The sequence below is a fragment of the Monodon monoceros genome, unplaced genomic scaffold, assembly GCF_005190385.1.
Source record: "Monodon monoceros isolate NGI ecotype Baffin Bay Population unplaced genomic scaffold, NGI_Narwhal_1 Super_Scaffold_3, whole genome shotgun sequence".
Lineage (NCBI taxonomy): Eukaryota > Metazoa > Chordata > Mammalia > Artiodactyla > Monodontidae > Monodon > Monodon monoceros.
The window spans coordinates 32,081,913-32,103,011 of record NW_021703780.1 but is presented as its reverse complement, the minus strand read 5'-3'; the positions used below and the strand labels follow the sequence as shown (position 1 = coordinate 32,103,011).

At 57.1% G+C, this 21,099-nt stretch overlaps 1 protein-coding gene across 1 annotated transcript in view; it reads left to right on the top strand.

Moving 5' to 3' along the window:
* The first annotated feature begins 4,313 nt into the window (after window positions 1–4,313).
* Window positions 4,314–21,099, top strand: part of TTBK1 (tau tubulin kinase 1) — a 35,419-nt gene continuing 18,633 nt past the window's right edge. The window contains exons 1-12 of the mRNA XM_029243777.1: window positions 4,314–4,421; window positions 9,345–9,492; window positions 9,740–9,813; window positions 10,005–10,145; window positions 10,937–11,041; window positions 11,477–11,542; window positions 11,992–12,084; window positions 12,170–12,295; window positions 13,597–13,751; window positions 14,685–14,916; window positions 15,151–15,329; window positions 18,511–19,072. Coding sequence (XP_029099610.1) covers window positions 4,314–4,421; window positions 9,345–9,492; window positions 9,740–9,813; window positions 10,005–10,145; window positions 10,937–11,041; window positions 11,477–11,542; window positions 11,992–12,084; window positions 12,170–12,295; window positions 13,597–13,751; window positions 14,685–14,916; window positions 15,151–15,329; window positions 18,511–19,072 — 1,989 coding nt within the window. The remainder of the gene's footprint in view (window positions 4,422–9,344; window positions 9,493–9,739; window positions 9,814–10,004; window positions 10,146–10,936; window positions 11,042–11,476; window positions 11,543–11,991; window positions 12,085–12,169; window positions 12,296–13,596; window positions 13,752–14,684; window positions 14,917–15,150; window positions 15,330–18,510; window positions 19,073–21,099) is intronic.

The following is a 21,099-nucleotide window of genomic DNA, read 5'->3' as shown; positions in this document are numbered from 1 at the left end:
TCTGGCTACTTTTGCAGATTCAATGATCCTTCTTGCCAGCATAGAGGTTAGAAGTATGCACCCTGGGGCCAGGGTTTGAATCCCAGCTCTGCCACTTGTTAGCTGTGTACGTAACTTAAGGCAAATTATTCAACCTCTCTGCATCTTAGTTTCCTCATCTATACAATGGGTATAACACTAATACGCTACCTCAAAGGGCTGTTATGAGGGTTAAATGAGTTAATATGTGAAAGGTCAGAACAGTGTCTGGCAGGAGTAAATCGTTACTGCTATTATTATTGTTGTTGTCGTTGTGGTTGTTGTTGAAGTTACTCAGTGTGCATTTGTTGAAGACAAGAAGGATGGAAGGAAGGGACCTGAGAGAGACAAATTGCAAAAGTATGCTCAGGAATGTTGAGTAATCCAATCTGTCAGAAGGGTAATAATAGCCTCTCTGGGCCCATATTGGGAAGAATGTTTCATGTCACAGTAAAGAGTGTGCATCTAATTTGCTAAGAGAAACGAGAGTTTGTCAACAGATGGGAGAAAGGACCAAAGAAAGAAAGGGCCAGGCTGAGCCAGGAGGTAAGGTGTATATATATATATACGGCGAGGTGAGAGTTACAGGTGAGGGATGGTGTTAGAAGAAATGGGGGGGGGCTTATGAGAGGATGGGTACAGGTGAGGGGAAATGAGTTTAGAGGAAAGTAACACGAACGTATGGAAGATTATGTGGGAAAATCAGTTGAGGCTGATGGGAACAGGTGAGGCGTGATAGAGACACGCTGGGAGTGGAGAAGATAAAGCAGGATGGAGACAGGTGAGGACTGTGGGGACAGGTAAAGAGTGACAGGGCCCTGCTGGGGGATGGGGGTCAAGCGAATGGCAGAGGCCAGTGAAGAGAATCTATGATCAGAAACAGGTCCATACGAGAGAGAGTCCTAGGGCCGCAGGAGTGGAGAAAGGAGCAGAGTAGACTGTGATGTCAGAGCAAGGGCGGTGATGTAAGAGCCGGGGCGGTGAGGAGGTGATGTCAGGGCTGGTGCTGATGCTGGCGGCGCAGTGCATTGTGGGCAGCTCCCCGCTCTGCCGCTGCCGCCGCCGTCGCCGTCGCCCGAGAAGGATCCGGGCCGGGCCGGGCCGGGATGGTCCCGGTCGGGAGGCCGCCGCCACCGCCGCCGGAGGGAGCGGGCCTCCCAGCACCGCACTGAGTCGCCCCCGCCCCCGCCCCCTCTCCTCCCCGTCCCCGGGGGATGCGCCGCCTGGAGCCGCTGCCTCCGCCGCCGCAGCCGCAGCCGCAGCCGCAGCGGGCTCAGAGCAGGTGAGGCGAGGCGAGCCGAGGCGAGGCGGGGCGGGGCCGGCCGGCCGGGCGGGGGTCGGGGAGGGGTCTCCTTCTGTGAACCCATCGGGACTCTGGCCTGGCTCACCTCCCAGCGCAGCCTTCTCCAGTTCCCCCTCCCTGTGCCGTCTCCGTCTCCGCCCGAGGTGGGACGCTGGCCTACACAGCCTGGGCCGCATCCCGAGGCCTGGATCGGCGCCCTGCCCCCAGCACACCCACCCTCTCCAGCCTGTCCTCCAGGGGTTTTGCTCCTCGCTTCTCACCTCTGTCCCCGTCCCTATGGCTTCACTCTCCTGGCATCCCTGACAGTCGTTCCCTGCTCTCTCCATAACCTCTCTCCCTTGTCCTCCCACCAGCCTCCTTGCCTACTTCCTCATCCCTTCAACTGTGCCCAGAAGCCCCTTTCATGGTCTTGTCCCCTCTTCACCTGTCATGATTATCCCTCACCTGTCTCTGTCTTATGCAACCCCCTCCTCTGATCCTGTCACCCTTGTCCCTTGCATTCCCTGTGCCCCCTTCCACACCTCTCTTCACCTGTTCCCATTACCCCTCACCTCTCCTTACCTGGGCTCCCAGATTCACACACACACCTGGCTTACACCTTGCATAGGTGCGCACCAACACTTATATGCACATGCCATGATGAGCTCGCAACCACCTAGATTAGATATACACCCCCAACATACACACCTGCACGCACACACACACATCATTGGTCCCACACTCTCATACATACACACTTGCTGACAGATATAAAACCTCCTCCACAAGCCCTCTCTCTCCACACACCCATCCCTCCACACACTAAAGGGACCTGAGGGGGCGGTCATGGGGCAGTCAGGTTCCTTGTGTCTGTGTCATCCAACCCTAGCCTGGGCTGAGTGCAGTCCTCTGAGGCAGAGAGTGGGAAGGATGGTGGGCAGGGAACCCTCATTTATCCTCTTGCCTCCACTCCCCCTTTTCCCACCTCACCTGTTCCTCTATGCTTGCCCATCTATAGAATGGGGGCAGGACTCACATCTTCCTCATCAATCTATAGAATCCACCATCACAGGACTGGAAGGCCCACCAGAGGTCACCCTGTTTAACTCCTTAAGGCTCCCTCCCTACTGGTTCAATTGCTTCTTCAATCTTGTCCTCAACTTGTCTCTCCACCTTTATTTCAGAATCCCCCATCCCTCCCTCTCCCTTCATCCTGCCATTGCTCTCACTGCCCTCTGAATTCCTGATGCCCCATTTGCCACTTGGCAGAAGGAAGGCAGAGGCCTATTTAATATCCTCAGAGTCCTGATACTCTGAAGTTGTGTGGATTGGAGGAAACAGTCAGCTGAGTCATTTGGCAGAACAAGAGTGACAGTGTCCCTCTCCCTGAAGATCCCTCACAGCACACCATGACCTGTGGAAGGCTGTTTCCACGCCTTCGCTATCCCACGCTGCCCCTGTACCTGGATGGTCAGACACAGGAGCCCTGGGGAATGAGTCCATCCCAAGTAAAGACAGGCTCATGGAGTTCCCGCCCCATCCACTGGTATCTTAGGCACTTTCCTCCTCTCCACCTCCCCCACCATATCCAGCCTGAGGAGCTTCCTTCTATCTGTGACTGTCCTGGGTCACTGGGAGGCCAGAGCCGTGTACTTATAAAAAGTGTAGGGGGAAGGGAGAGAGGAAAAGATCCATTCCTGTACCGGGGTGGCAGAGATCTCAAAGAGATCTCAACCCTGCCCACACACGGGTACATCACACACCAACAGACACAAAACCACACATAAGCACACGTGGACACAGATGTACAGACACAAAGACACAGACACATAGATAGACACACACAAAAAGACACACAAAGACATATACACACGCACACAGAGGGTACACACACAGACACACACATGCGCACACTGACATTCCCCTGGGTAACCCTGGCTGGCTTTCCCAGCCCTCACACTTGGGACACTCCCCCTGATATCCAACTTCTACCTATCCGAATGCGACAAGAGCTGTGTTTCTTCCTTAGCAGACACAGAAAAGTGTGGGCAGAGGCTCTCTCATCCACTGGCCATCCAGACCCACTGCCCCCTGGCACATCTGCCTTCTCTTAGGTCGCTTCCACTTCCCCGCTGTCCTCACCTCCCCCCAGTTCAGCCTGCCTCTCTCCCTCTGAGTGGCCACAGGGCTGCCATACCTCTAAAATCCATGTCTTGAATCCATCGCCTTATGTTCACCCCATCACTCACGTCCTTGCTTCTCACCCCCATGGCCGTGTCAGTGGTTTGGGCTCAGCTCTGAGCATGGTGGCAGCCTCCTAACTCAGCACCGTCCTCAAGGGGCTGTTGGGTAGCTCCTCCTTCTCAGATAATCACATCTCCCATGGTTGATTGGAGGTCTCTGTCACTCTGGTGTGTGTCTTCCCTGGGTCACCCTTTGGTTCAGCAGGTCTCCCCTTTCAATAAGCCTCAGATACACAGTTCCTTGGGAACGGTGTGGCACGGGAAATGTGCGGGTGTGGGGGCCACAGATCGAATCCCCAGACTGGTCCTTCTTGGCTCAGGTCTCCCCGGCCTAGGCACTGATTCCAGTCTGGTGCGCCCCTCGGTCAGCAAGTCTTCCCCACATTAGTTAGCATGTCTCTTTGGGAAACCCTTTCCCCACAGCCTGTTCACAAATCATTTTCCTCTCCTTTTTCCATTACATGTGTGTGCCCGTTGCTGGTTTTCACATCTCCAGTTTGTAGTTTGTATCTCCCTTCCTGTGAATGGCATTTGTGTCTTCTCCTCTGACCTCCACTTGATTTTTACACAGTGTTTCCCCCATTGACCCCTGGAGCATCCACCCAGTGGGCCAGGGAAAGATGCCTGCCAGGAGAATGGAACTCCCCTCCTCCATATCTGCAAGTGGGTCCCGGGTCCTAGCCTGCCCCCCTCACAGTCCCTCCCCACTCCCCCAGGTAGATGGCCCCCTCAGGGCAGGCCCTGCGGACACCCCTCCCTCCGGCTGGCGGATGCAGTGCCTAGCGGCCCCTCTTAAGGACGAAACCAACATGAGTGGGGGAGGGGAGCAGGCCGACATCCTGCCGGCCAACTACGTGGTCAAGGATCGCTGGAAGGTGGTGAGTGAGTGACCCAGCAGGGCAGAGGGACGGGTGGGGGAGGATGGGAGGAGAGGATCTGGAGACCTGTTAAAACAGGTGCCCTTGGCGCCCCTACCCTAAGAGGGAGGTGCCTCTAAGCTCATTTGCATATGGCTTGCAGGTCATTATTTTGCCTACACTTGTGGACAATCGCTTTCTCCCAGTGCCCTCTCTCCAACCCCGCCGTCTCTCACCCCTTTCCCCGCTAGGTCAAGTTGGTCGGGCCCAGCCTGCAACAACTCCTGGTTGGATGTCAGAGCAGGAGCTGCAGAGCTCATTGAGGGGAGGAGGGCGGGGGTGGGGGAGGGGGCCGTTTCTCTGCTGGACCTTGGAGAAGGGCAATGAGTGAGCCCTCCTCTTCCGCAGAGGACAGAAAAGCTTGGGTTCGGGGAGAGAGGACCTGAAGGCGGCTCCCACCGCATCCGCACTCCATCTTCTCTATCCACCCTCCTCCCTTCACTGCTTCCTGCGGCAGGTGCAACATGCCGAGACTCCATCTCCCATCGTGCCTTGCTCCTCCAGCCCAGGACTTCGGGCTGCTCGGTCTGCTGGGAGTTGTAGTCCGAGCCTCTTCAGGGCTTTGCCTCTCGGATGGGAGGGCGACACGTGAGGGTCGAGGCAAAGGCAGTGTAGTGTATGTTGAGCGGAACCTATGAAAAATCAATCCCTGTCCCACCGCCCCCCTTTTCTTTCCGATGCTTGAGGGCACTCTGATGTCCTGTTTTTATGGGGGCAGGATGATGTGGGGCAGAATTTGGGGTGACTATGTGAGCTTGTGGGTCTGCATAGGGTGGGTGCTCGGCTCACCAGAGGCGCGGGGTTGAGAGGAGAGTGGGGCCTGGCTGCGGGCAGGTCTCCATGGCAACAACTACCCAGTGGGCAGGTCTCCTAGTGGCCAGGGAGAGGGGCAAAGGTGGCAACGTTGTCAGAGATGTCTCTGGGACTGGAGGAGGTGAGGGATGGAGCTGGAGGAGCCCGAGAGCTGAGGGAAAGGGCTGTCTATGTCCCAGAGGGGGACTTCCTGAGGGGGAGAGGAATGGGACAGAAACTGGGAGAGGAGGAGCCAGGGCAGTAATCAAAGGCATGAGGGTCTGGCAAAGTGAGGCGTGTTCCTCCAAGACGCCACCCTCACCCCCTCCGGGTCCTGCTCAGGGCATAGTTTCTGGCAGATTGGAGGCAGGAGGACTTTTGCATTGAAGAGGTGAGAAAAAGAGGGTATTCACGCACATAGTGAAATTGGGTTAGAAATTTCCTGTGCTTTTTGAGGGAGGGGGTGGGAGATGAGTGGGGAGAGAAGTGGCAGGGGTGGAGGGGAAAGGGGCAAGCCCTCAGTCTTTGCCAGGTGACCTCGCTTTCCCCTCCCTCCCTGGACCCTGGAGAAATAGAGAGGGTGGGGTGCCAGATGCCTCCCCTCAGCCAGTCTCCACGAGGGACAGACAGAGAGTGAGGCATAGCTCAGGAACCAAGAAAACTGCCCAAATGGGCTGTGCCAAGAGAAAATGAGGGTCCATGGCATTTGGTGGAGTATTTAAAAATAATAGCATTTTTTTCTTCTTGAGGGGTGCCCCTTAGAATCAGAACGTCAAAGTATAATAACAGTAAAAACTTAGCATTTATTTTGAGTACTTACTGTGGCCGGGCGCTATGCAAAATGCCTTACATGCATTATCTCAACAACCTATGGAGTAGATACTGTTATTATCCCCGTTTCACAGTTGTGGAAACTGAGGCACAGGGATTAGCTAACTTGCCAAGTTCCCGTGACTAGTCGGTGGAACCAGGTTTGTCTGACTGCTGGGGCAACAGTCACTGAACTATGTTGCTTCCTAAGAATTAGCCCATCTGAGAATCAGGATCAGAGAACGGAGGGAGAGTTGTGACATATATTCTAGTCCAACTCTCATTTTACAGAAGGGGAAAAGCAGAAACTCACCCCAGTTCACCCAGAGCTGGGCCAAGAAACCTGGTTTCCTTTTTCCTAAGTGAATGCTAGTCCTATTGTGTCATGTTTCTTGAGGTCCTTCGGCAGGGGAGAGGGTCCGGAAAAAATTTAGGAGGGGAGGAATAGGGTCTGGTGCAGGGAGGTTGAGAGAACATTCCTGTCACTGGGCTGTGGGCAAAGCTGTTTTGTGACTTTCGTGGGCCTTGGGCACTTTTGCCCTTACCGGCCCCTTCCAACATAATAAAGTACTAAAGATTGCAATTGTATGACTGCATTGCTATAATGAGGAATAAATTAATACTATATAATAAAATTATTTTGACCTAAAAGTTCATTTCCCCCTTCTGATTGTAAAAGAAATGAAAACATTTTCATGGCCTCCTAAAAGTATTATTAGGGTGCCTGCAGTACTCCCCTGCCCCCAGAGGTTCTGTAAAGGGTGGGTGGGGGGTGAGGAAGGAACTAAGGAAAGAGAAATAGACTCTGTTTGGAAGTGGAGGTGGTAGAGAAATACCCTTTGGCATCCTGGGAAATTGGACAGTAGGTGTCAGAAATGTCTTGGGTGCCCCGAGCCCTCCTTACCATCTCCAGCAAGGATTTTGGAGCCTGGCAGATCTGGCCTTGAATCTCAGCACTCACACTGTTAATAACAGTATAGTCAATGGTTCCTATTATTTCAGTTAAGACTGTGGGTTCTGCATCAGATTCCCTGGGTTTAAGTGAAACCCGGCTTTGCAACTTACTAGCAGTGTGAACTGGGGCAAGGTACTTAACTCGCTGTGCCTAAGTTTTCCTTTTGTGCAAAATGACAACTCCTGTGACCTTCCATACCTGTGTTGCTGGGAGCCTCTGGGGATGAGCTGAGATGATGTCTGTGAGTCTGGAGCACAGAAAACGAGGTGTTTCCTCCACGTTCCCACAAAGAAAACAGTAAAGGAATCTAGAAGATACTAGAATCTCCCCTGAGTTTCACGTTCCCAGAGCAAGACATGCCATTGCTTCCCTTGAGTCTGCATCTGTCTCCTCCTGTTCTGAAATTCTGCTGGAAGTCTGACCTTAACTTTCATCTCAAGTAGAGAGGGACCCCGGTTTCTCACTGTTCTTCCTCCCTCCTCTTTCCTGGGCACAAGAACCCAACCAGCCTTCCACTTGTCTTCCAAATCTTCCCTTCATCCTTCTCTCTTTTTCTAGAGTGTTTACAACTGTAACCTGCTGGGAACTCGCAGTCCTCAGCTCTGCCCTGCCCCCTATCTCTCACCATTCCCATGTTTCAACCACCATTAAACATTTATTGGGCATCCGCGTGCTGAATAAATGCCAGGGGGCGGGCTCAGATGCAGGAGGCTTAGAGTCAGGAGTTTACAGATGCTCAGAGCAGCCTCCATCCAATCATGAGCAAGCCCAGCTGCGGCTGGTACGTTACAAGCCAACAGGACACAAGTGAGGACTCTGGAAGAGGTCAGGCCACCCATGGGTGGGGGGCTCCCTGGGGAGGGGAGAATTGAACTGTTTAGCTTTTTTTTTTTTTTCTATTGAGGCATTTTCTTTGCACAGACGTGTTACATCCCTAGAAAAAGAATCCCGGGATTTTCCCTCCTGTGTTTTTTCATCTTGCTTCCTCACGGTTCATGATGCCAGCTGAGGTTATCAGTACAATGAAACCACACTGACGGGACGGAAGCAGATTATTCTGCCATTTTTCTAGCTCTTTGAGCCGCACATCAAATCCGGGGCTGATCACTCTACACTTGTTTAGCCTGCCTGTGAGGTTCACAATAATTTTCCCAGCTCTGTGAGCATCAGTGATTTCAAACTCGCCAGTGTAACCATGCTTCAGCATCCCAGTTAGAAACTGGACGGTGACTTTGGAGCACAGCCTAATAAGAACCTGGCATTTGCCTCACTTTTGTTGATGCTGTTGAGAGCATCAGCCGGGACCTTTGTGCGCACCATTATGACGACACGGAAAGATGGCGGAAAGAGGTGTACATCTTTCTTAAGCCAAATGAGTCCCAACTTAGAACTCAGCACCTTCTCCCCTGTCCCCCCATCATTGCCAGCAGCACCCTCACTCTCCAAGACCCCTGGGCCCCTGACTTAATCCCACCCCATAACTCAGCTTTGCTCATCTCCCCTGGCCAATTCGTCCTCTGTCACAGTTCTCCCCTCTGCCTTTTCTCACTGCCTGCCCAGAACATCAGAGCTCCACTGCAATGCTCCCTGGGAACACACAGAGCCTCTTCAAACCTCCATCCCCACCATGTTCCCCTGGACAGGAGGCTCACCCTGGTTTTGGGCATCTAACCTGGGCCTCGGGAGTGATGTGAGCTTCAGCAGGGGGCCTGGGCAGAGGACACCCTTTGCTGAGTCCCCTCCCCCGAACACTTCCCTCTAAATGCTCTCTGCCCCTGGTGTCATCTTTCAGGAGACTGCCAACCCCGGGAAGGGCTGGCCTCCCTGGGGGAGGGACCCACCTGAAGCTGCAAGGTTCTGGAAATTAGTTTCGCTTCTGGATGGAGGCTGCTCAGTCTAGGTGGGGGGATGGGGGGAGCGTGATATTTATTGTCCTTAAAAGGCTCACGAAGGCCCATTATCTCTTCAGAATCCTGCATCGGCTTGTCTCCTTGTCTCTGTGGAGTCTCAGGTCTCATAACCTTCCCACTGCCCACTCTGACATCTAGCCCCATGCGTGTGTGTGTGTGTGTGTGTGTGTGTGTGTGTGTGTGTGTGTGTGTGTCTGTGAATAGTTGTACACCCATGGACTGAGCTCTCTGTCTCCAGCACTAGGAGAGGAGGTGGGAGCACGGGTGGGTGGGGTGAAGAAGGGAGCCACGGGGTCCTCCCCTTCAAGGACAGCCCCTGTCCCCATCAGTGAAGGATGTGACCCAGTAATGAGTGGGGTGAGGAGCTGTTCAGCCTGATCCCTGTGTCCCCTATTCCCCTTTCACCCATCTCTGTAGCTCAAAAAGATCGGGGGCGGGGGCTTTGGTGAGATCTACGAGGCCATGGACCTGCTGACCAGGGAGAACGTGGCCCTGAAGGTGGAGTCGGCCCAGCAGCCCAAGCAGGTCCTCAAGATGGAGGTGGCTGTGCTCAAAAAGCTGCAAGGTGCGGGTCCAGGGCAAGATGGGAGGGAAGAGGTGATGGAGCCAGGGGCTGAGAGGTGATGGGCGAGGGGATGTGGGAACAGAGTCCAAGAGTGATGACGGGCCTAAGGGCAGGGGGAGGTGGGAGAAGTGGCCACGGGGCCAGGGCTGGGGGAACCAGGAATCAAGAGTGCACGGGAAGCCCGCCTTAGGGCTGGGAGTGAGGAAGAAGGAGTAGGAGTTGAGAGACCCCTGTCTGTACCCCTCAGGGAAAGACCACGTGTGCAGGTTCATCGGCTGTGGCCGCAACGAGAAGTTTAACTACGTAGTAATGCAGCTCCAGGTGAGTCCCCGCGGCCCGTCCTCCCTTCACCCCACCCCGGGAGCGACTCCTGGGGCGGGACGGAGACTGTGGCCCTGGGAGGAATGGGGAGTGGGCGCAAGCCTTTGGGGCGAGGCTGGGAAGAGTGTCATGGCGGTGGTGGTCGGATGGCAGCTGAGCTGGGCCTGTCCCCACCCCCACCCCCACCCCAGGGCCGGAACCTGGCTGACCTGCGACGCAGCCAGCCTCGAGGCACCTTCACGCTGAGCACCACTCTGCGGCTGGGCAAGCAGATCCTGGAGTCCATCGAGGCCATCCACTCCGTGGGCTTCCTGCACCGCGACATCAAGCCGGTGAGGGCTGCCCCCTCCTCTGAAGCACATACCCCACCTCCTCTCCTTCCCTGGGTCCCCTGGTTTCTTCTCCAGAGCAGTGGTTGGGTGGGGACAGCCTCTTCTACCTGTCCCCTCCTCCTGCTCTCCATCCCAAGTTCCAACTCTTCCTCTCCCCTGCCTCTGAGGAGCACCCCTGCCTGCCCCTTGGGCGTGCCGATGTCCTCCTCTCTTTTCTCTTCTCTTCCTTTTTCTCACCCCTGACCTGAATAGTCCTTGAACCTGGAAAGGTGAAGGGGTTGGGGAAGGATGGAAGGATTGAAGAAGGAAGGGTGACGAGGGGCTGGGGCTTGGTAAGAGATTCCAAGTAGCTGATTTTGTAACATCTTGGATCTTGGTGCTTGGACCCAATTTAAAGTGGTGAAAACTGAGGCCCAGAAAGGTTGGTTGAATGGCCCAAGGTCACACAGCAAGAACAATGCTGGTCTCCTGATGCCTCAGAGCAGGACAGTTACACTAAGCCACACAGCCCTGCTGGGAGTTCCAAGGATTCGGAGCCAGGTGACCTTGGCTGGGTCACCTCTTGCTGTGTGATCTTGGAGAAGCCTGCAGTTTGCCCTCAGTTTCCTCCTATCTAAAATGAGCATAATCACACCTGCCCCTCAGATAAGGTCTGTGACCTGCTGTACATACTGATGTTTTACTCTCACGTGAGTGTATGTGGGGTGGAAGGCCCCTCACCAGAGCTGTTTCTTGGTGTCCCCTGAGGTGGGCCTGGAGCCCCAAAATTCACAGCTACTGTCTTCCCCCAGTCAAACTTTGCCATGGGCAGGCTGCCCTCCACCTACAGAAAGTGCTACATGTTGGATTTTGGGCTGGCCCGGCAGTACACCAACACCACGGGGGACGTTCGGCCCGTGAGTACCGCCGCTCACGGGAATCCTGGCATCCTCGCCCCACCCCCTGATCTGGGGACCCTTCACCAGTTTTCCCTGCAGCTGCCTAGACAGGCCTGGCCTTGTGTTCAGTGTCACCCAGTGCTGGGTCCACACTCGGCCTGTCCCCCTCTCCCCCTTGGCCTGGGTGGATGCCACTTCCACACCCTGTGGTCTGCCTGGTCAAGGGCAGACGCAGGGGCAGTGAGCAGGGTCGGGAGACGGGTTTAGGACTGGGCTTGGTGTGTCAGGTTGCTCCTGACCAGGCCGACTCGGGAGTGCGGTGGGGGGGTGGGTGATGGGGAAGGAGGCAGTCAGGGCTAAAGTAGGCAGAATTAGGCTTGGTAAGCAGGGTTGAGATGTGGCCGAGGTCAGGGGCAGTGGGTGACGTTCCTGGTGGTGTCCTCCCCTCTGCAGCCTCGGAATGTGGCCGGGTTTCGCGGGACTGTTCGCTATGCCTCGGTCAATGCTCACAAGAACCGGGTGAGTGGCAGGGCGGGACTGAGGGATGTGGGGACAGTAAGGGCAGAGGTCAGGGGCAGAATATGCTGCTGAGGAAGAGAGCAGGGCAGGCAGCTGTGATGGGAGGTGGGGAGAGGAGTGCAGGGCAGGGGCTGGAAGATGCCCCTCCAGAGACCCTGATTGGAAGAGGGCTCGGCGGGCGTCTCCCCTTGACGTCACCTTCTTCCTTGTATTGGGGATCCCCTCCTCTCTGTCCCCACCACAAATCTCTGTGGATGAGAAAGCACACACGGAGCTTTGGACTGTGGGATTCTGTGTGTTGGCGGGTCAGGAATGGAGCCGTGGCTTCAGGGAGACCCCAGCTCTGCCCATAGGCACCCTGACTGGTGTCCCTCAGTGAAGGGTCAGCCTCCACTCCCAGGGAAGGACCTGAGAGCCATGGGTGACCCCCTCCCTGCTCCCACCCCCAGGAGATGGGCCGCCACGATGACCTGTGGTCCCTCTTCTACATGCTTGTGGAGTTTGCAGTGGGTCAGCTGCCTTGGAGGAAGATCAAGGACAAGGTGAGGGCGGTACAGCTGGGTCTGAGGGCAGGGAGGGCGTGTGGGGCAGCTGGGGCTGCATCTCCCAGTGCCCTCTTGTCTCCAGGAGCAGGTGGGGATGATCAAGGAGAAGTACGAGCACCGGATGCTACTGAAGCACATGCCCTCCGAGTTCCACCTTTTCCTGGACCACATCGCCAGCCTCGACTATTTCACCAAGCCCGATTACCAGGTGGGAGCCTGCCTGCCTGCTCCTGCACCCCCGACGCCTCTCTATGGGTGACTGTCTCCAGCGCCACCCATCCTGCTGAGGCCCTGCGCCCCTGCCGGCTTGGCCCTGAGCACCTCCCCCGGTCTTCCAACCACACGAAAGAAACTGTTGTGTGCTCTTGTAAACGGTAGTCACAGCTAAGATTTATCAAGAGCTCACCCTGTTCTCAGTACTTTTCCTGCATTAACTCATTTAAGCTTTAAAACAAGCCTTTGGTGATATTGCGTGTTCTTTATGTTATTATTCCAGCACTTAACAATTAATGAAGCCAAGTGCTTTCAAGGACTTTACACTGAAACTCTGCAGGAGGCCAAGTGGGATGATTATCCCCATCTCACAGATGAGGAAACTGAGGCCTGACAGCCTGGTTAGGAGCAGGGCAGGGCTCAGGCACATCTGACTCCAAGTCCAGTGCTCTTTCCAAGGCGCCATCACTACACCCCTATGGGACCCACTGATCAGAGAACGTTCTGCCCAGGATCCACTATGTGCGAGGCACGGCTACACACAGCAGGGAGCACAGATAGCGTCAGGCACACAGTGGGCTCGCAGTGAAGGGGGTCCTGCTAGCGGAGAGAACCCTCTGGAGAGAGCTAAGTCAGAAGTGGAAAGGTCTGTGGGGCCGCCACCTCCTGAACCCAGGGACCCAGTTGTTGGCAGAGGTCCCTTACTCGGGCAGTGGGAGGCCAAGCCCCCCAGGCCTAGCTCAGCCTCATGGGTTCCCGCAGACCACACAGCTTCGAGCACACCCGCTGCTGGGCCCTGGGCTGGCTGCTAGAAATGTAGAGGTGGCAGATAGGCCTGTGAACAATTCAAACCGCTGCTCTGTGCCCAGTCGTGTGGGCGGGGTATTCAGGGAAGGCTTCAGAGTGGAGAAGACAGTGGGAAAGGCACTGCAGGCTGAGGAAGCAGCCTGTGCAGAGGCATGACCCCAGGTGGTGGGTTTGGGAAACTACTGCTGCTGCTTCTGCTGAGATGGTGGAGATGGCAGAGGAGGCTGGGGCTGGAAATCAGGGGACAGATCTCCAAGGGCTTGTGTCCAGCCAGTGGAGCTTAAGTCAAGATGATAATTTGCATGCTGATTTGCATACTTTGTGCATGTTTTCATTTAAAATCAATGTGCCCTTCTTTCAATGCCCCCTTGTGGCCCATCCCTGTCCTGGAAGGCCCCTCTCTTCCCCCTGCAATCCCAGCAACTGCCCCCTCCTCCTGGCTAGCCCCTGGGTCACCTCTCTGTCCTCCCGCCACCCCCATCCCTGCAGTTGATCATGTCAGTGTTTGAGAACAGCATGAAGGAGCGGGGCATCGCGGAGAACGAGGCCTTTGACTGGGAGAAGGCGGGCAATGACGCCCTCCTGTCCACGAGCACCTCCACCCCGCCCCAGCAGAACACCCGGCAGACGGCAGCCATGTTTGGGTGAGTCTTGGGAGGGGCGACGGGGGGCAGATGACCCCTGCCCCGAGGTGTCACCCTGAGAAGCCAGTCCTCTCCTCCTCTTCCTACCTGGACACACCTGGCTGTCTCTCCTGTTCTTGGTGCTCAGAAGCAGGGTTCTTGAATCCCAGGAAGCTCTGCCACATCTCTCCCTTCAATCTGGAGATGGAGGGGGCATCCTTATATGGAGTTCTTGACCTTACTGGGGAGCAGGGAGCCCTGAGTGAGATTCTCCCAGCGCCACAGTCTGTCTGTTTCTTGGTGGTCACACGCATCCATTCAGGGAACAGGTCTTGAGCCCTGGCACCAGGCCCTGTGGGGGCTCAGAGAAGAGATGTGCAGCCCCTGCCCTCCAAGCACTCTTAGTTGAGTCTGGGCTGTTTGTAATCGATGGGTCAGCGATTTCAGATCTAACTGAAAAGCACAAAGATAGAGTGGCCCAGGGAGGGGCCAGAGTGAGAAGGGCTCCCCACCCAGCCCTAGGGGTGAGCCAGGGGACACACTGCGGAGACTCCACAGGACTTGCCAGCACGTGAGGTGCCGGGTCTGTAAAGATATTGGTCCAGGAACTCCAAAGTGATTCTCTCTTTAGACCCATTTCCTAGTCTCAAGGAAGCCAGCCAGCGAAATGTAGTGGGGAGCTGGCAGGGCCAGAGAGCATCGAGATCTCCTAAATAAACGGAGCCAGGTGGTGCTGTAATTGCCCTCCAGCCCTCTGACCACCTGAGCCACCTGACGGTGGTCTGGTCCCAGAGGGTTTGCAAGCCAGGGATGGAGATGGGCCTACGGATGCCCCGACCCTGCCAGACCTTGCCTGTGCCCACTCTCATGGGTGGTGGGTGGTCTCCAGGGCCTGTGCTAGAGGAGATGGCACCCCTGCCAGCCTTGCCCACGGCCTCCTCCTGGCCTCCACAGGGTGGTCAACGTGACGCCGGTGCCCGGCGACCTGCTCCGGGAAAACACTGAGGATGTGCTGCAGGGCGAACACCTGAGTGACCAGGAGAACGCACCTCCGATCCTGCCGGGGCGGCCCCCCGAGGGGCCGGGCTCCAGCCCCCACCTCGCCCCCCACCCCGGGGGTCCTGAGGCTGAAGTCTGGGAGGAGACAGATGTCAACCGGAACAAACTCCGGATCAACATTGGCAAAGTAACTGCAGCTGCGGAGGGGGACGCGGGTGGCCTTCCCCCTCCCACCCTGCTCCCCACCCGTGGGCCCCTCTCCCCAGCCGCCTGCCTGCTCGCCCTGCCTCCCTGGCCCGGTCCCATCCCAGGGTCACCGGCATCCCAGTGCTCGGACCTCCCTCTCTCTCCTTCACCCCAGAAAACCACCTGCCCACAGCTGCCCTGTCAGCCCCACTCATGGAGCTCCCCTGCCCTGCAGACCCCCTGTGTGGTGGAGGAGGAGCAGAGCCGAGTTGCGGGGCTCCCCGGATCCCCGGTGCGTGCCCCCCCAGACTCACCGACAACCCCAGTCCGTTCTCTGCACTACCGGAGGGTCAACAGCCCTGAGTCGGAGAGGCTGTCCACGGCGGATGGGCGGGTGGAACTGCATGAGAGGAGGTGGGTCCGGAGCCAGGGGGATGATCAGGGGCCCCTGGTCCCCTCCACCTTCACACGGCTGGTCTGGAGGAAAGTTCAGATTCCAGGCAGAGGTGGGGGGACCTTGGAAGCGTTAAGAGGGTTCTACTTGGGTCTGGGGTCAGACTCAGTTAGAGTCAGTGACCAGCCTGGAGAGGGGGTGGGGCATGCCGAGGGCCCGGCTCAGACCTCGGAGGGGCGGGGCGTGGGGCTGGAGGAAGGTGTAGGAGGAGGTGAGAGCTGAGATGTAGGTGGGCGTGCTTCCAGAACCTCTTTCCCTGGGGACTAATCACAGATGCCTCAGAGCAGTTGGGGCCTTCTCCAGGCCCCTCCCCCTTCAGCTCTGGGGGAGGGGCCTGGAGAAGGGTTCGGGGAGTGCCTGAGGAGAAGACAGACCAAGTTTTGGGGGTCAGGCCTCAGGGATCTGAATGTCAAGGAGGGACCTGGTTGGTGGGTGGCAGTGTTGGAGAGTTTAGAGTTAAGGTGAGCCTTTAGGATAGGGGATGAGAGGGCGGCTGGTCGACCTTGGGTGACTGATGGCCGCTAGGGACCAGGGTCCCATCCTCACCTTAGATCTGATGGGTGGGACAACCTCGGGTGGGAGGCATGACCCCACCTCCCTTGGCTCTGGGTGGGGCTTTACCTCACAGCAAGGCTGAGGCCTTCTCTGCACCAGGAAAGAGGTCTCTTCCTGGGGCCCAGCCCTGGGGTAGGAGGTCCCTGCCTCCTCATGCGCCACTTCAGCCAGAAACCCCCCTCTGGACTCTGCCCCGAACTGCACGCCCCCTCTGGGATGGGCACAGTGCCCCTCTGGGGTGTGGAGACACCCGAGTCAGGGCAGCCCTGTGCCAATCCCTGTGGCGCCCCCAGGACAAAGAGACGCAGGCCCTGTCCGGAGGGAGCCGACAGCCCTCACACACACACTCACATCCACACACACTCCCATGCTCATACACACACACTCACACACACATACACTCACACGCACACTCTCACACTTACGTCCACACCCTCACACACACTCACCTTCACACGTCCACCGCACTCACACTCACACACACATTCACACACTCACACGCACACACACTCACTTTCACATGCCCACCACACTCACACACTCATACACACACACCCTCACCACACTCACACTCTCACAGGTTGAACTACCCGGGCCAGAAGACCACATTTTCATCCATGGTCGCCCAGAGGGTTCAGGAAACAGGGAGGAGTCAGGAGGGGCAGTTTGGAAGGGATACGAGTGGAGAAGGGAGGTGGGAAATGCCCTGAGCAAAGACAGTCCTGAAGAGCACATTGGTTTGGTTCAGACTGAACCCTTGTTTCAGGGATGCTGGGGAGAGGAGAGGGCTGAGGAGAGATTTTCTGGAAGGTTCAGGATCTCAGGCAGGGCAAAAGCGTTTGGGGTGCTCTGGGGCACTTGGGAGCAGGAGAACCTATGAAGCTGGTGAGATCAGGGTGTCCCACCTCCCTGCTTTCGTCAATTCCTGCTCCCCCCACAATCTTCGGCCCCTCTCTTCCTCTGGCTTCCTTTCTCCTTCACATCTATTTAAACAAACCATGCTCTTGGGAAAGGAAGTGACATTAGCCACTTACATGGGAGTATGAATGTAAGACCTGGGTGGCCTCCCTCCGGGGGTTTTATTTTAAGCCATATGAACAAGTTGATGAAAATGGTGTGCAGATTGGAGTTGGCAGGTCCCACACAGGCTGGGGTACGAGGATGTTGAGAAAGCCCCACAGGAGGCTTTGATCTTTCACCCTTCCCCTCACAGGCTCGATGCAGGGGGGAGGATGGCAGTCCGCCCCCTGTCCACAGCCTGAGTGTGAGTGAGGCCTCCGTGGTTCTCAGGGGGGCACCCTGGCATCTGGGAGAGGACAATTCTTCCTTGTATAGCATCCTACAACCAGGAATACCCTCACCTTGGGGCTGGTACTCCCCAGTTGAGAACCTCTGCAAGTAACGTGAGATTCACAGCACAGGTTAAGATAACGATGGAAGAGATGTCCCAGATCCAGGTCCCAGAAGCAAAGGTCAGAAGGGACCCAGCCCCTGCCTGGCAGAACTCGCAGTCTCCTGGGGTGGCAGATTCGTAAACATACACATGCTCCTCTCTGTGACGAGAGGGGACACAGGCAGCGCTGGAAAGGCAAATTAACCCCCATCAATGCCAGAGGGAACAGCTCCCTGCAGGAGGTGACATCGAGCTGGGGTGGACAGCAAAGCGTGGGAGGACAGGCTGTGTGTGGGGAGTGGCATTCGTAAGGGCACAGAGGTGTGAGCAATTTGTGGAAAAGCAAATGAATTTGAGATGGGTCTGGCTAGGGGAAGGGGGAAATGGGGCCTTTGGCTGGCCGTCAGGGGCCTTGAATGCCAAACTAAGGCATGCGGACTTTGTCCTGGGCTGGGAGTCACTGGAGTTTGCTGGAGGTGGTGAAACCAGCCAGGTAGGCTTGAAGGGTGGTGGTAAAAGAGGCTAGAAAACCATCAGCAAACTCGAGGGCCAGGTGGGTGTGTTTGCCCTGGATGTAGCGGGAGAGAGCCCGCGTTGGGTGGGAGCCCTAGCTGGGCAAACATCAAATTGCCTTTAGGAAAATCAGAAGATCCAGTTTCCTGGGCATGGTTTGGAGGACAGTGTTCCTTGGGCACAGGAACCAGATTTTACTTTTTGCCTGTTTAGATTCCTGGAACACAGTAGGCATTCAAAAATGTGTGTTGGGGCTTCCCTGGTGGTGCAGTGGTTGAGAGTCCGCCTGCCGATGCATGGGACGCGGGTTCGTGCCCGGTCCGGGAATATCCCACATGCCGCGGAGCAGCTGGGCCCGTGAGCCGTGGCCGCTGAGCCTGCGCATCCGGAGACTGTGCTTCACAACGGGAGAGGCCACGACAGTGAGAGCCCCGCGAACAAAAAAAAAAAAAAAAAAAAAAAAAAAGTGTGTTGAATGAATGACTAAATGAATGAATGAGATCTTTGCAGGGACTGAGGTTGGAGGGTGGCAACCCAGGACGTGGCTGAGCCTGGCCCAGGGTGGGAGAAGTGCAGTGGTCAGGGGGTCTCAGGCATCAGCTTCCACCTTGCCACCTCCTTGGGGTCCTTGGGGGTCCAGAGAGGCTGGGCACTGAGCCCCACGTTGGGTGGCTTTGCAGGTCACGAATGGATCTGCCCGGCTCACCCTCGCGCCAGGCCTGTTCCTCGCAGCCGGCCCAGATGCTGTCAGTGGACACGGGCCACGCCGACCGGCAGGCTAGCGGCCGCATGGACGTGTCAGCCTCCGTGGAACAGGAGGCCCTGAGCAATGCCTTCCGCTCGGTGCCGCTGGCCGAGGAGGAGGACTTCGACAGCAAGGAGTGGGTCATCATTGACAAGGAGACAGAGCTGAAGGACTTCCCCCCGGGGGCTGAGCCTAGTACGTCGGGCACCACGGACGAGGAGCCCGAGGAGCTGCGGCCGCTGCCCGAGGAGGGCGAGGAGCGTCGGCGGCCAGGGCCGGAGCCCGCCGTCCGGCCCCGGGGACGCGGCATGCACACACTGGCCGAGGAGGACCTGCGGCTGACGCCGGCTCAGCCCCTGCCACCCCAGCTGAACCAGGCCGATGGCCGGTCAGAGACATCACAGCCCCCCACTCCCGGCAGCCCTTCCCACTCGCCCCTGCACTCCGGACCCCGCCCTCGACGGAGAGAGTCGGATCCCACGGGCCCTCAGAGACAGGTAAGGTTGGGCTTGCACCCCACTCCCCACGCCCGACGCCCGCAGTCCTGGCACGTAGCCGGAAGTGCTCCTGTGTGCTCCCTGGGGGCTGCCGACTAGCACCAAACTGTTGCAGCTCTGATGAAGGGAGACAGGCTTAAGGGTCTGAAACCAAGCTTATGGGGGCAGCAAGGCTTCCCAGAGGAAGTACCTCCCGGGTCTGAGTTGAGTCTTGCATTCTGGGTGGTGTCAGCCAGGTGACATAGCAGGAGAAGGACCTCCCAGGCCAAGGGGACAGGGTGTGCCAAGGCCCAGAGGCGGCCATCAGAAAGCACTGCTCTACTTGCACTTCGCAGCACATGAGGCTGCGAGGTGGGTCCTGGTGCCCTGTCTGGGAGGGCCTTGGGGTTGGGGCTGGATTCTGAAGGCTTGGTGAGCCACCGCAGGCTTTTAAACAGGGGTGCGGCATGATGACATTGGTACTTTTGAAGGATCCCTCTGGCTGCTGTGTGGAAAATGGATTGAAGGGGCACAAAACTCTCAGCAGGAAGGCCACATGGCAGGCGCCAGTGGGAGAGTGCCCTGGTGGCTTGGACCAGGGTGGGGACTTTGGATTCGGGGCAAGTTGGATGCAGCCGAGAGGTGTTGGGTGAGGACTGAGGGAGCTGTGACGGAGCAGAGGGGTTCTCCGCTGACGCCCGGTGTTCTGGGTGGGTGGCGGTGCCGTCACTGAGTGGCTTTAAAAGGAGTATCACCTCAGCTTTGGATGCAATGACCTCGTGGTACCTGTGGGATGTCCACTGTGAAGGCATCAGTGCTCAGGAGAGAGATCTCGGCAGGAGATATGGATTGGGGGGTCTTGTAGTCCACAGGAGTGGATGATGTCACCCAAGAGGACACCCGAGAGGGTGGGGAGAGCCAAGGGTGAAGGCAGAGCTGGGAGGGGGGAGGCGAAAAGAAAGGGGGCCCTTGCAAACGAGTGAGCTGAAGGGGTCAGAGCGTGGAACACCTGGGGAGAGGGCTCCTGGAAGTCAGCGAAGGAGCTGCTGAAAGAGGGTGAGGGCGGCAGGGGATGTCCTGTGGTCAGGGCAGGCTCCATGCGGGGGGTGAGCCCTGAGGACCAGGACGCTCAGACAGTGATGGGGAGAAAAGGAGCCCGGGCAGCAGGGACCCTAAACTGGGCACAGGGGCGGGCATGCTGGGGGCCCTGGGTGGACCCGGTCAGACTGCCATGGCACCTTCTCGTGTGGGAGGACTGGGGGACAAGGCAGGACTGGCAGGGAGGGGCCAGATTGTGGTTGAATCATAAATGCCGGGGGAGGGTCCGCAGCACGTCTCATGGTATTTTCTCCTGGCAAACATGGGGTGTCAGAATAGGCAGCAGGCCACTGGCCTGGCCTGGCTTCTCTGTGTGGGGTAGAGGCTGACCTCTGATCCAGGAATATGGCTCCAGCACTCACCCTGGGTGTGGAATGGGGTCTGTGCTCCCTCAGAGGACTGGGGAGAGCAAGGAGGTGATGCTAGAGGGCTCAGGGGCTGTGCCGCGTTCCACTGGACTGTCCCACGTCGGGGGCATGCACGCAGAAGGCTCTGGGAGATGCCAGGTGCAGGGCTGGGGCCAGTTCTGCTGTGTGCTCAGAATCGGGAGGTCTGGCCGGGAGATCGCAGGTGCTCTGGAGAAGGCAGCTCCAAGTAGGGCTGTCTTTACGCCCTATCCCGGTGTGTAGAAGAGACAACCTCTGACCCAAGATCCTGAGGAGTGTTCATCCTGACCTTGCCCTGGACACTGGAAAATTGGGGGCTCAAAAAGTGGGGACCATGAGCTTCCACCCAGGGAGGTCCTAGCCAGCCTGAGTTGGAGGCTCAGCTGTGGCAGGATGTGGGCAGCATGGCTGTGTTGCTGACCTGGACACTGTGCCCACCAGAACCAGCACTGGGAAGCAGGAGAGGGAGCAAGACCTGTCTGGGCTCCCTTGCTCCCCTCTCATTCACTCATGCATTCATTCATCACCTAGTCATTCCCTACTTACTGTGCTGGGGACCGGAGG